At 43.9% G+C, this 13883-nt stretch overlaps 1 protein-coding gene across 7 annotated transcripts in view; it reads right to left on the bottom strand.

The window, feature by feature from the left end:
• The window catches only part of tjp1a (tight junction protein 1a), an 80286-nt gene that overhangs the window by 9469 nt on the left and 56934 nt on the right, over window positions 1-13883 (bottom strand). For 6 of the 7 annotated variants that reach the window (XM_079998152.1, XM_079998151.1, XM_079998147.1 and 3 more), the window contains exons 17-27: window positions 12981-13063; window positions 12195-12405; window positions 11248-11348; window positions 8779-9132; window positions 7327-7587; window positions 4511-5302; window positions 3894-3976; window positions 2745-2921; window positions 2410-2519; window positions 1499-1758; window positions 1244-1392 (exon numbers count right to left, since the gene is read on the bottom strand). In XM_079998152.1, coding sequence (XP_079854278.1) covers window positions 1244-1392; window positions 1499-1758; window positions 2410-2519; window positions 2745-2921; window positions 3894-3976; window positions 4511-5302; window positions 7327-7587; window positions 8779-9132; window positions 11248-11348; window positions 12195-12405; window positions 12981-13063 — 2581 coding nt within the window. The remainder of the gene's footprint in view (window positions 1-1243; window positions 1393-1498; window positions 1759-2409; window positions 2520-2744; window positions 2922-3893; window positions 3977-4510; window positions 5303-7326; window positions 7588-8778; window positions 9133-11247; window positions 11349-12194; window positions 12406-12980; window positions 13064-13883) is intronic. The other variant, XM_079998150.1, reaches the window with a different exon arrangement.

The following is a 13883-nucleotide window of genomic DNA, read 5'->3' on the forward strand; positions in this document are numbered from 1 at the left end:
ATTTTCAACTTCATGTGCCTTAACTCCATTGGCTATCTGACAGAGTGACAGTAGAGGCCCTCCCACGTCCTGTTTGGTTTCTCACTGAGCAAAGTGCCACTTAAGCTAGCCACTGTCCAGGGGCGGGTTTAGGTATATGGCTCCAAAAAGCCTAAAAAACAAATGGATACACCCCCAGAATCTATGTCAGACCCAGAGCCTTCTGACCCTGCTGACGACGCAACTGATATCTGGAAAAACATGAATAAAATGGAATAACAATTCAATATATGTGACCCACTATAGCAAAACCTGCATTGTCGCGCATTTCCAAAAAAAGCCACGAGCCGCCTAATAAGTTGAAAAAAACCTTTCTAGAAGGAAAATTAGATTTTTACAGATTGGTGTTCCTTTGTGTTTTAAATCTCTCAACATATTTTCAAAACCGAGTTTGATTTATAAATAGCAGATAAATGTTAAACCGTCAAGTTTAATATACCCGTTAGATTACATGGGGAAACACAGTTCACTTACTGAGACGCTGAACAGGGCTGAACAACGCAGATCAATCGTTTAATTTAAAGCGACCATCCCGGTGAAGATCATTCCTCCTCTATTCAATGTGATGTGACGTTACAATGTGAAACCATTTTGATCGAGTTCAACCTTTAAATCTTGCTAGTTTTACACAAACATACATTGTTGTGTTGGTAGCGTAACCCACGAAGAAGAAAAGATGATGTCACTTCCAGATGCTTAAAGCGCAGGACGAGGAGCCTTTGGTTTCACTTGTCTGTGAAACTTTCATCTCCGTGTTATGTATTATGAGAACCGGGTGGCGAAAGATTTTGTAAGACTGTACATCACCCATTCAGCAGTGTGTCAAGTGGCCGTGTGGCAAGTAGCCATGTGGCTTTGTTGGTCCTCCAATCCATTTGTGGGGAAAGTGTGGGTAAATCACAGAATCACTTTTTGCCGCACCATCCAAAAGCATGTGCGTGTTGTAGTGTGGTGTGCTGTGTGACGATTAGAGATTGTTCTTGTTCTCTTCTTGTTTTGAAGCTCGGATTCCTCACTTTCAAATGACGTGAAAAAAAAAGTCAAACGTCACCAAATGTACCAAAAATCTGCAGTGGGTCACATATATTACGACCCACTGTAGAAATTTCGAAGGTATCGTTGTACCATTACTTAAGCTGTAAACCCATCTTTGACCTTTGTTACTATAAATAAACGGCAAGCAAAAAAATGTTGCTGGACTCACCTGACGGGGATGGCCTTGGGTACAGCGTTGATGTTGTTTTGCTGGTATTTGGAGCGGTGGTCCGCAGTACGAGTGAATGTGTCCACGCCGCTGTCTTGGTCTGCGTTCTGGGGAGGTGGCTGGGGCTTCAGGGGACTGGAGTTGGGGCCCTGCGTAAGCAGTACGATGTTAATACTTCCTGGGTAAAAGGCGCATTGTGCTGTCAGCCAGTCCAATCCGTTCTCAAAATCTAAGCCGACCGCAACAAAGGCTTACTTTTGGTGCCGGCTCCAGCTTGTCGTTGGGCAGCAGGTTGTGGTTGAACTTCGGGCTGTCGAACTTGCGCTCAAAAGGCCGGGCAGAGGTGGTATAGGGCTTGGCTAGGTAGCGGTTGTAGCTGGTGGCCCCTAGGGCTCCAGAAGCACCGGTGTGTTTGGAAGGCTGCTCGCTGGTGCCATTGATGGGAGTCGTCTCAGGAAAACTCTTGTGAGGCAGGAAGTTGGTGTGGAAAGCCTCCTCACGGGCCAAAGACTTGGCTTCAGAATACAAAGAAATCCAAAGAATTCAAAGGTTTAGTGGAGATGTTTGGGAGTAGATGAAAGTGAGTTTATATATGAAGTTAAGTGTCCACAGGACAGAAATTTGCAATACAAAAGATTAAATCAATGTCCAACAATTTTAAAAGGGATACTAATTTACTATTATTCACAATAATTCATGTTCACTTGGTGTCTACTTGATCAATAAATGCAATTTTCACATTCAGCCAACCTTCATTGGTGCGATGATTGATTGATGGTTTTGCAGGTTAGAATGTAAATTAATGGGCACAAGTCTCAAGCTCTGAAATCTAACACCAAAATTGCAAAAAATGCCACTGCAGTCCATAACAGCAAATTCAAGATATTGAGAAGTTTTGAAGTTTTAGTTATCCCTGGGCTTAAGAAGGCTGGAGAAGTTTGTCGATAGGAAGCGGCACAACTTCTCTTCCATCTCTAATGTAAGTGCAAATGTAAAAAAAACAAGCTTATTTGCAGAAGTGCAAAAGAGTCAATAAAGACTAGCCTGATTATAAAAATAGATCCCTGTTTTCAAAAAGGATATTTTTTGTTTGGTCGTTTTTAAGGCGAACGTATCCTTTAAAACAGTGTTTTTTATGATGTGAAGAGAGACTACATGGAGTTTACCTTCGGGAGAGCTGGGTTTGGGCAGTGTTGCTGGTGGCAGAGCCGTAGTCACCTGGGCAACTGGTTCGTATCGCTTCTCAACAGGATTTGCATGCTCCACCGACTCCGTCCTGAAACATCACTCACCGTTTCACCTCATTCAAAAACGCTCCAATCGAACAAAGGCTTCAATAATTCACTCATTAATGCATTAATTCGTAATTTAGAAGAAATGAATACCAAATTAACGGATTAAAAACTGATCAAATCGTGGCATTCCATGTCATTTAAGGACATTACATTTAATAATTTCAATAAAAAATGTAATTCTATTTTTTAACGTGTGTGTTAGTTACCCAGTGTAGTTGTATCCAGGCTGGGCTTGAGGTTGAGGCTTGTTGGGTCCTGATTGTAGCCGGTCGAAGTATGACAACTGCTTCCTGTAATATTCCTCGTCTTCCTCAGGGTCGTAGTGGTTGGAGCGCACAATCTCATCCGCCATCTTGGACTGAGGCTTCTGGGGCTCAGGGGCTCTGTGGAGGAGATGGTGGAGAATTCAACAAAATAAGTGTAAACTATATATAAACAAATATTTATTTTCAACTACAGTAGTAAGATGATAATTTAAAACTCAGGCAAAGCTTTCTTCAGAAGACTGAAGAAATGGGAAGCTAAGGTTGATTAACCTCCATAAACTACTAAATTTTTAAACTACTGTGGAAAGATTATTTAATGCATTTTGTTTGTTAGATTTTTTTCTTTTAATGCAATTTTGTATGTTTATTTAATTAGCTTATTCCTAACCTGTCTTCAATTCATTTTATTCTGTTCTGTTTGCTTTGCATTTATTGTTGCTATTTGATGCCCTTCTTCTAATGTAAAGCACTTTTGCATGTTGTGTATGAAAGATTGCATACAAATAAAGGTTAATGAATCGTAGCTTGCGGAGCTAGTTCTGTCAGACAACTCGACAGCACCACACGCTTCCACGCCCTTATGGGCTGACCGATTTAAGCAGCCAATCCCTCTTGCCCTACCTGCTTTGTTTTCTGCTTTGCTGCTTGCTTGCTGCGCTGCTGCACTCCTTTCACCTCTCCTGCTCCTATGCGCCTATACACCTATAGTGTATTTCAAGCTCATTTAAGCATGCCTATGTTTTCTGTACACCTCGCCAGCAGAGATGAGCAGTAGACCCCAGATGTCCAAACTCAAACGATGCTAAATAAATCTAAATAAAAACAGATAATTTTAAATTAAATCTAAGAGTTGTCCGTCAGAATTATTTTTTATCTTAGTTCGAGGCATTGCCGGTGATCTTTCTGTGAGGAGATACATGTATATGGAGTGTTTGTAAATGTGTTGCTTGCTGGTTTAGTCATATTAGCATCATCTACACAGCAAGTCAGAACAACATTCTACAACATTCTGCATTTAGATGGAGTGATTACGAGACTTTTACTCTGAGATGTGCAGAGAGGAATAGTATGGATCTGTGTCAATCTCACCTGAAGACCTTTTCCTGGTCCAGGTTACTCAGGGAGTTGGCTTTAGGGATTCCTCCACCAGTTTTAAAAGGCAAATCAGCAACCTGTACCAACAACAACAAAAACAAAACATAAGAAGTAAATCACACCTGACAAACTCGGCGAAACAAGACTTTCATCGACACTCGGCCGTTTTAGTTAGCCTAGTATTTTAATGCTGAAATATGTACTGTATATGTCAACTTGAATAATAAAAAGAGGGAAAACTGTTAAGGTCTCAGTTAAGTACCACCTCCAGACAATTCCACTTCCCGATTTCACTTCCAGAATTAGGTTGTTAATTACGTTAATGATTCCATGGCGACCAGTAAAAAAAGACAAACACAAAAATATTGGAGAGATAATTGGAGAGCTGCAAACAAATTAAAAGTTTAACTCCAGTATATTATTTCTTTACAGCTGTATTTAGAAAAAAAATTAGCTGTGTGTTTTCTTGGAAGTATTCATAGCTTTTTAGCTGCAGCAGAATCTATGTCTAACCAGTGGAGTTTTGGATAAAGGCCAGAATTGAATCGAATCAATCCATAACAAACTAAAATAAAGACTTTTCCCTTTCTTGACACCGGGTGTGAGCTCACCTTGGTCCCGGGAGCCTCGCCACTCTCTCTGGCGCGGTCCACTGACACTGAGCGCTTGTTCTCGAACATCTTCACCCTGGTCAGCACTGACTGTGGCATCATGGCGGGGTCGTCCTCACCCTGGAGCTCCCCTCTGGGCTTGGATGCTTGGGTTGCGGTCGCCTCTCCGGGTGGCGAGGGAGCCTCCGGCATGGGCGGGGGCGGCGTGGATCCCAGCTCCGGGTCCCCTTGGGGAAACGGCGGCTCATACTGTTGGGACTTGTAGCCCCGGTGCTGTGCAGCCGTGGCCGTCTGGCCGTAGGGTGGCCGCTGGGGATCCATCTGGTCGTAGCGCGTACGCAGGTCATACGGCACTCCCGGCGGCGGGGGCTCGTCGTAGCGGACGGGACCCGGCAGCTGTGCCGGTTTTCCGTAGCGGGGCCTCCCGTCAAAAGCCTGCGGCGGCTCATCAAAGCGCTGCAGAGGGGTGTACTGGCGGTCCACGCCGTCGCTGTAGGGCGGAGCAGGGTCATAGCCCTGTGGGGAGGCGGTGGACACCGGGGAGCTGTAGGTGTTCCACTGCTGCTGCTCGTAGTTAGGTACGTTGTTCTCGAAGGGCAGGTGGGAGTCATAGTTGCGGTATTTCGGCCCCGGGTAGCCGCTGTTGACCTCGTAGCGACCAGGTGGGTGGTCGTAATCTCTGTAGGATTGTTGCTCAACAGGGTAGGCCGGCTGGAGGTCGTAGGGTGCGGGCTTGGTGCTGTGGCCCATCCTCTCTGAAATGTCCACACTGTACGGATCTTTCTGGAATATCTACCAAATTAAGAAAAAAAAAAAAAAAGAAACAAAGCAGAAGGAGGTCAGCAATGAGGCAGGATCCCTGACACTGTGTATAAACGTTTAAAATATTATACAGTAAGACACCAGAAAAACCAAGACAAAAGGATAATACAATGAGAAATTTTAAACACAAGTTGGAGAAATTAATTGCAGAAGAAGGAGAGGGAAACGGAAAGACCTGGAATAGAGAAACTGAGAGGGAGGGGTTACTGGTCAGCTTTGATACACCAGAAAAGAGCAGATTTTGAACAAATACACACAAAGCTTCGTACAAACCACAGCCAACCCATCATGTTTGAAGCTGCACTGTGTGACTTTCGGATGGAGACAAATTCAAGAGTGAATTCCGGGGGACTTTGGCCACTTGAAGGTTATTTGGTCATGTGATATGATCAGTATGTACAAAGCAACAACTCTTAATCTTGTCCCCTTCCTGTTTGCTTTGTTGTAGTTTTGATTATTTCTTTCTTTCGTACAGTTTCAAAGCAAAGAAGGGCATACAATCTATGGTATGCTCTTGCAAAGTCATATAATGCAGCTTTAACACAAAATAAAAAGTTGATAAAAGAAAATGAGCAGCAACTAAACAATGGGATCCAGTTTCAACGTACAAATTCCAGGTGGGGATTTTAAGCAATGTTGATCACAAACAGAATGCATAATTTTAATCAAGGGCATTTCTTTCATAGTGCGTTTTAATGCCACCAAATAAAAGAAAAATGTTAACCTACTGTTGTTTGTAGTGAAGCCAACCAATAATTGAGAATATGTCACTTTACAAGACCATTTTCCATTGTTCACAGCACAATAACATATTTGAGAGGTAACCATCGGAAGAGGCCCGTTTGAATTGAATGAAGACAGCGCTACCTCATCGTTGCTCTCTGGCTATGTTTCAAATGCAGGAATTTAAACATTTAATTTAAATACTTATATTTAAATATTTGATTAAATAACGACTATAAATTTGTTTTAACTAATTTATATTAAAAAAAAAACAAAAAAACAGACTGCCTTGAACTGCCACTCAGTGTGAAAATAACCTTAAATGGCACAAAAATCTACTTGGAATAGTTTTTTTAAAGGATAGGTTCACCATTTCTCAACCAAGGCCTAATTAAAATGTTGGTTCCCATTGTTTATAACTGTTTTTAGCACAACCTCAAAAGCACAAAAACAGTTGTTTCAAAGACAGGAAGGTTCTAATAAAGTCAGACATCTTCGATACATTATCCTGAGGAAATAAAAATTAGATTTCAGTTTTGCAGATCAACTATTTGGCTACAGCCATGCTAACACAAGCGACTAGAAAGGTGATGTTGCGTTGCTTTCACTGGCAACCTACTTTAGCGAACACTACGCTTTGGATGCACCACTACAATGGCAAAAAGTAGTTCTAAATAAAACGTGATATTTACCTAGAGGTTGAGCTATGAACAGTTCGTTCTCAATGATGGGAACCGACATTTTAATTAATTAGTCCTGGTTTGAAAAATAGCAAACCTGTCCTTTAACAGAAATCAGATCAAATGTGTTGCAGCCATGCAGAGATGGTAAGCAACAGTGAGTCTGAGAGAGAGAGAGAGAAAGAGAGAGCGCGCTGCTCACCCTCCAATGTATAAAGTTTGACAAAAAAAAAAAAAAAAAAGAGGCCAGGCCTCAACTCCCACTGTTGTTTACCAGCTGTCACACACACACATCAGGCACATGCATGCTCGCCAACTCACCCACTTAGCCCAGCCCCCCCCGCCCCCCCCCCCCCCACACACACACACACACACACACACACACACACACACACACACGAAAGTCTGTTTGGGTGGGCGCCACGGCCAGCAGTCATGCAGGGCGTAGAGGACAGAGAGAAGCGTGGCGGCAGGAAGGGACGGTACAGGCAGCAGCAAACGGCGGCAGCAGCAGCAGCAGAGGAAGTCAGCCAGACCAGACAGGGCTGAGCCGGGTCGACGGCGAGTCCGATGCAACAGCCAGGTGGATACCTTTGGTTCCGCGCTGTGGGATCCTGTCTGCAGGGCTCGCGGCATCCCGCTCTGAGGCGCGAGCTCGGTGGGCGAGCCCAACTCAGAGCCAGGGAGTGTCTGAGTGTCTGCCAGGGCCTCGTCGGGCCTAAATGCGCCTACAGTGTTTACAGTGCTGTCGACAGCGGGGGGTGCTGTCTCAGGCTGCAGGGGGACACTAGGGGCCGTGGAGGAGGTGGTGGTGGTAGTAGTGGAGGTGGTGGTGGTGGAGGCCTCTGCTTTCTGTAAAGTGGTTCAGAAACGTTTAATAACACGTGCCGACACCACTATTGCGCTACAGCCTCCACTGCTACTTTACATTTCCAATCAGCCAATCACCGGGTATCACACATAACCAGGAGCCAATCACCCGCCTTCACACAAAACCAACGCCACATGAGGGTTACAAGAATTAGCAGCAGGACAAAGTGTTTAGTGTTAGTGTTGACGGATTAGATTTTAATTTCTACGGGTTGCAATACAATGATTTACTCTTTAAATGTTCATCGACACATCGTTAACAGTGTATTTTTTTGGTGTTGTTTTTATGGGGGGGGGGGGGGGGTTAAATAGAATAAAAGGCAAACGGAGCCTCAATAGATGAATACATTTGACAGCAAATATAACTGGTTTAAACATTTGGCAATTTTCCAACATGCGCATAATACTTTTGAGTGTGACATCATCAGTCCCCACCATGGGTCTAACAGCAGTAACTAGGAAGTGCACAGAGGTGAGTATTATTACAGACAGTTAAGACAAAACAGATACGCTCCGCCCGACACAACCGACACATATCATATCGGTAAGACAGCTCGTGGTAACACAGAGTACAGTGGTAACAGTCTAGCTTCGTGGAAAGTCCTTAAAAAAAAAAAATTATAATAATTCTAAAGAAATAAATAAAGAAATAAATACAATTTAGAAAACACGCACACGCTCACAAAACATCAATCCACATATATATTAAGGCAGGGTAAATAAAGAGATATCATAAATATAGATATATATGTGTAGTATATAATATATCAGGGTGTCTGCATGCGTCGTCGGGTTAAATTCAACTCCCGCCACCCTCAAGGTTGAAAATCAAGACCTCGGATATAAATCTCTATTTACCTCCATTTTCTTTTGTTTTTTTTGTTTGTTTTGTTTTACAAAGAAAAAGGAAACCTCAACTGAGAGGAAATCAAGCGATTTGGGACTTTTGAAAAACCAGATTTAAAAGACAGACGTACGGAGACACCCGGATAGTTTAATAAGTACTTGGTTACACAGGTCACCAACCCAACCCCCTCAACGGTTGTTTTTGGGGGATATCGGGACACATTAGCAGAAGGGGAGTGGGGCTCAATAGCGCCTCCAGAAAACCCTCCTAACGCAAACCACCGCCTCCAGACAACACGGTAGGCGCACGGCCCTCAGAAACGCTACCTGCTGCTGCGACACCGGCGCCTTGAAACCGGCCGGGTCGATGCGGTTCAGGGGGTCGGGCTGTGCGGAGAGGCGGTAACCAGCGTAGCCCGGCGGCTCCTGAATGACGGGCAGGTCCTCGCGCACCGGCTCCGAAGAGCGGGTGATGGCGGGCTCCGGGGGGGGGCCTGCGTCGTCGTTGAGTGTCTCGTCCAGCTCCTGGTCCGTGTAGGTGCCCCCCTCTGTGTCGGTGTCCTCGTAGTCTGAGGTGTGGCGGCTGTCCGTGCTGTACATGGAGTACTCGCTGCCTGGTGCCGACAGGTAGGAGAGGCGGTCGTCGTGGATGTCCAGGTCGTCCTCCGGAGCACCATCGGCCTGATTTGGGGAGGGGTGTGTGTGTGTGTGTGTGTGTGTGTGTGTGTGTGTGTGTGTAGTGGTGGTGGTGGTGGGGGGGGGGTGGGCAATAATTACAAAAGTTTAAACTGTACAAATTATGGTTAGCTGAATATTGTGTTGGTAAAACACCATTTAACATATAGGACAACACGCCTAGAGAATATTATATATATATATATATATACAGTGGGGCAAAAAAGTATTTAGTCAGCCACCAATTGTGCAAGTTCTCCCACTTAAAAAGATGAGAGAGGCCTGTAATTTTCATCAAAGGTACACTTCAACTATGAGAGACAAAATGGGGGGAAAGAATCCAGGAAATCACATTGTAGGATTTTTTAATGAATTCATTGGTGAATTCCTCGGTAAAATAAGTATTTGGTCACCTACAAACAAGCAAGATTTCTGGCTTTCACAGACCTGTAACTTTTTCTTTAAGAGGCTCCTCTGTCCTCCACTTGTTACCTGTATTAATGGAACCTGTTTGAACTCGTTATCAGTATAAAAGACACCTGTCCACAACCTCAAACAGTCACACTCCAAACTCCACTATGGCCAAGACCAAAGAGCTGTCAAAGGACACCAGAAACAAAATTGTAGACCTGCACCAGGCTGGGAAGACTGAATCTGCAATAGGTAAGCAGCTTGTTGTTAAGAAATCAACTGTGGGAGCAATTATTAGAAAATGGAAGACATACAAGACCACTGATAATCTCCCTTGATCTGGGACTCCACGCAAGATCTCACCCCGTGGGGTCAAAATGATCACAAGAAGGGTGAGCAAACAACCCAGAACCACACGGGGGGACCTAGTGAATGACCTGCAGAGAGCTGGGACCAAAGTAACAAAGGCTACCATCAGTAACACACTACGCCGCCAGGGACTTCAATCCTGCAGTGCCAGACATGTCCCCCTGCTTCAGCAAGTACATGTCCAGGCCCGTCTGAAGTTTGCTAGAGAGCATTTGGATGATCCAGAAGAGGATTGGGAGAATGTCAGATGAAACCAAAATATAACTTTTTGGTAAAAACTCAACTTGTCGTGTTTGGAGGAGAAAGAAAGCTGAGTTGAATCCAAAGGACACCATACCTACTGTGAAGCATGGGGGTGGAAACATCATGCTTTGGGGCTGGTTTTCTGCAAAGGGACCAGGACGACTGATCCGTGTAAAGGAAAGAATGAATGGGACCATGAATCGTGAGATTTTGAGTGAAAACCTCCTTCCATCAGCAAGGGCATTGAAGATGAAACGTGCCTGGGTCTTTCAGCATGACAATGATCCCAAACACACCGCCCGGGCAATGAAGGAGTGGCTTCGTAAGAAGCATTTCAAGGTCCTGGAGTGGCCTAGCCAGTCTCCAGATCTCAACCCCATAGAAAATCTTTGGAGGGAGTTGAAAGTCCATGGTGCCCAGCGACAGCCCCAAAACATCACTGCTCTAGAGGAGATCTGCATGGAGGAATGGACCAAAATACCAGCAACAGTGTGTGAAAACCTTGTGAAGACTTACAGAAAACGTTTGACCTCTGTCATTGCAAACAAAGGGTATATAACAAAGTATTGAGATGAACTTTTGTTATTGACCAAATACTTATTTTCCACCACAATCTGCAAATAAATTCTTTAAAAATCAGACAATGTGATTTTCTGGATTTTTTTTTCTCATTTTGTCTCTCATAGTTGAGGTATACCTATGATGAAAATTAAAGGCCTCTCTCATCTTTTTAAGTGGGAGAACTTGCACAATTGGTGGCTGACTAAATACTTTTTTGCCCCACTGTATATATATATATATATATATATATATATATATATATATATATATATATATATATATATATATATATTTCTGTAGATATGCATATGTATACAGTATGTGTGAGTTGAAGTACGTGTATAAGTATGTATATATGTGTTCTGAAAAACCCAATAAACAAAACTGTAAAAAGCCCTACATACTCACAATATAAGAAAATTGCTAAATTTTGCCAGTTTAAGCGGTCTACGTGTTTAACTTTTCAAGCTGTATTTAGTCAGTTTATTGTGTTTGTGTGTGTGTGTGTGTGTGTGTGTGTGTGTGTGTGTGTGTTACCTTGCCCTCTGAAACCCAGACCAGCTGGTTCTGCTGCTGCTGAATGTTGTCCTTCAGCGCTCCGTACCAGCCGTCGTTCATGTTGTTCATGTTAATCGTGGCTGAGGAACGAGAGGGAGGGGAAGCAGAACGGGACTGACTCCAGTAAAAGAGTGAGTCTTCAATTTGCAAACTGAATAATAATAATTACAGAGGAAAAAACAAAACTGATTCACTTTTTACATTCCACCAAAATCAATCATTTTGAGAGAATTAAATGATTCAGACTCTTCCGACTCGTTCATCGTTCACCGGAAGTCCTCCCTCGCTCGTCATGCGTTACAGTGAATCAGTGAATAAAACAAAGAGTTGGAAAAACAAAAACCCTTTACTGAATGATTTATACCACTGAATTTGATGAATTATTACAGCCTTACAATTTTGATCTTACAACACAACAGCTAATTAATGAGGCGTAGATAGTTCTGTCAGACAACTCGACAGCGCCACATGCTTCCACGCGCTTATGAGCCGGCCTATTTAAGCAGCCAATCTCTCTTGCCCTACCTGCCTTGCTTCCTGCTTTGCTGCATACTTTGCTTGCTGCGCTGCTGTGCTCCCGCCACCTCCCCTGCATCTACCTGTTGGGCTTTATTCTTCTATCCAATGGGGGGATTTGAGCTTATCACTCCAATATTTCTTGCTCATGAAGTCTGCCTGTGTTTACTGTACACCTCAAGGGAGTGATGAGCAATAGAGCCCAGACATCCAAACTCAAATGATGCTAAATAAATAAAGATCATTATAAACTGAATTGAAGAGAAGAGTTGTCTGTTCGAATTCCTTTTATTTTTGGTGGAATTCATGGCACACCTGGCGAACTCTCACAGCACAGTAGTTGGAAAACAGTGTTCTACAAAAGTTCTACCAAAAGGTTTTAATTCAAGTACTTTGAGTAGTACACTCACTGGTGAAGAGGTGGTGGTTGTTCTTCCTCAGCTTGAGCGCCCTCTCGTACAGCTTCCTGGCGCTCTTCCTGGACTCCGGGCAGAGGCGACTTCTCATGGTCTTGACACCCTGCTTGGTGTCCGGGTTGAGGAACACCACAATGGGGTACCACTGGGCATAGTTCAGGCGGTCCACAGCGTTGGGGGTGATGTCCAGCACCGCATGCTTGTCCTTCACGTCGCAGCGAAATGAATGAAAGTAGATGAAATGACTGTTTCATATAAATAACGTGTGGAAAACATTATGTTTGTGGGAAAACATGGACCTTCACAGACCGAAAAAGCTCAAAACAAAAGACTGTATGCATATCATTCTGTTGGTTAAACAATACTTTTAATAGGCTTATTTGACTATGGCTACTGTATAGATCGCTGAGAAATGCAGTATGCAGGACAGACGCTTAGACCAGACCAAGAGTCCAAATGTGTGTTATCATTCTAATATTAATGGCATGCATTAACTCTGATAATATACTGTATATATACACACAGGATGCTTGGATAAGTTTACTATAATGTGTTTTGGTTTTTTTAAGGTCAGGAATAATAAAATCACCACATTGAAATCTAAAGGAGAAGTACAACCTGCCTTGACTTATGTAAATGACATGCGTGGATGCATGTTGTACACCAGGGGGCAGCGTTTTATAAACTACCATGGCACTCTGCCATGTTTTGGCAGCTAAATGTGGCCGCTTATCCCTTTGTGTTGCTTGTGTATGTGCGCGCGCTATGAGCGGCACTCACGCGATCGATGATCTGTTTGATGGTGTGCAGGCGAATGATGCCCGAGCTCTTCTGGTCTGTCCCTGCGTCCCGGGGCTCGCTCTCTGCGGAAGGAATGGCAACAGATATTCACTCCTCCCCATCACGCTACGCTACTCTCCGTCACACTCTACACACAGTCCATGCCCCATCAGGCCACCTTCACTTTAGAGTGGCCTGTCCTCTCCTGTACACAGTACGGGGGATGTAATCTACAAGGCCAGTGGAAAGGTTTTTTATTTTGAAATATAGGGATCCATAATTAGGGCAGTGAGGAGGGAGGGATAGGGGACAGAATCGGCGGGGAGAGAGAGCTGATGCTGATTCATGCAAGAGTCATCATGAGTCAGTTGGTAGATTTTGGAGGGGGCGGGGGGCAAAAATATGAGTGTAACATGAATATGTGCGCGTGCAGCTGCACATTAAGCCCGGTACCAGTACGCAGATCAGCAAGTGCAGGAAATGTATTACATGTGAAGCACTGACATGAAATATTATGCACATTCAAGAGCGAGGGAGCGAGGGGTCATTTAGATTAATGATAGCACAGGGTCAATGCAGACCTCTGGGATTAAGGCAGGGGCTGCGTAGGGTGGGGTGGCATGGGGTGGGGGGGCGTAGGGGTTTACGATTGACACACTAGGCACTCCCTGGGTACATTCACAAGGTTCCGGCAAGGGTGATTCTGTCTAAGAAGGATATTTGATAGTGTTTTATTACTACTACTATTATTATTATTATTATAAATAATGCATCAAACACACTGAAAGACTACCTTTCAAACTACAACAACACAAGGCGCGGAGCATACTGTGGGTAGCTGGAATGGAAAACTATTCACTGATATTTTGAAATATTATCCACTTTTAAATACGTAGCTTTGAG

The sequence above is a fragment of the Zeus faber genome, assembly GCF_960531495.2.
Source record: "Zeus faber genome assembly, chromosome: 3".
NCBI lineage: Eukaryota > Metazoa > Chordata > Actinopteri > Zeiformes > Zeidae > Zeus > Zeus faber.